The 762-nt window shown below is 44.6% G+C and overlaps 1 protein-coding gene across 1 annotated transcript in view; it reads right to left on the reverse strand.

Annotated features, from left to right (window-relative positions):
* The window catches only part of wdr62 (WD repeat domain 62), a 35,824-nt gene extending 35,072 nt beyond the window's left edge, over positions 1-752 (reverse strand). The window contains exons 1-2 of the mRNA XM_016255587.1: positions 403-752; positions 116-207 (exon numbers count right to left, since the gene is read on the reverse strand). Coding sequence (XP_016111073.1) covers positions 116-207; positions 403-552 — 242 coding nt within the window. The 5' untranslated portion in view covers positions 553-752. The remainder of the gene's footprint in view (positions 1-115; positions 208-402) is intronic.
* Between the last annotated feature and the right edge of the window lie 10 nt (positions 753-762).

Consider the following 762-nt stretch of genomic DNA (forward strand, 5'->3'; position numbering starts at 1 on the left):
GCCTTTAATGTCTGGAACAGCAAAGGGTGAGTAAATGACAATTTTCCCTTTTTGAGTGAACTATTCCTTCAAGTATGGACTTGGACACAGAATGCATGAATAGAAATAGTCTTACCCTGCAGGATATGCCACCAAACCAGTGTTGGGGTCACAGGTTAAAGCACTGCTGCTGGAGGCAGTGATGCCCAGGACCTTCTCCAAGACGACCTGCAATCATAATGCAACTTCATACAGCTAATCAATCTTGTGCACGTGGACATTTCACATGCATGCTGATAAACGCAACGCAATCAACAAACACAATCAAACAGGAAGACTCGTTCAGTTCTGCGTTCTCTGGCCTGCTCCGCTCTAACCTTACAGTCAACACAACAGGGCTGAGGCTCAGAACGTTAACGTTACCCGGTTGTGAATGTCTCTTCTGTTGCTCTGTCGCGTCTTTCTCCTCATGTTCGCTGCTACTGAAATGCTGCTGTTGTTGACTTTCTTTGCTCGAGAGGTCAAACAACTCGCGTTTAGATTCGCTCCGAAGACCAAAGCCCCATCCGCCATAGTGTAACACTTTTTTAAACGGTTCAATAAATAAGCCAGACTCTATTAGTTCGCATTTAAAAGTGTTAAACGCTGTCCATTCGTATGACACGCGAATGCCCGACTAGTTTATACTCCGAGCGACTTTCAAACACTGATTGAGGATCATAAGTTTTAACTGAGGAAGCACGAAGGAATGAGTTGTAATGTTCGGCTGAAAACGAAACTTCG

Source organism: Sinocyclocheilus grahami, unplaced genomic scaffold (genome assembly GCF_001515645.1).
Source record: "Sinocyclocheilus grahami isolate Dianchi unplaced genomic scaffold, SAMN03320097.WGS_v1.1 scaffold1349.1, whole genome shotgun sequence".
Lineage (NCBI taxonomy): Eukaryota > Metazoa > Chordata > Actinopteri > Cypriniformes > Cyprinidae > Sinocyclocheilus > Sinocyclocheilus grahami.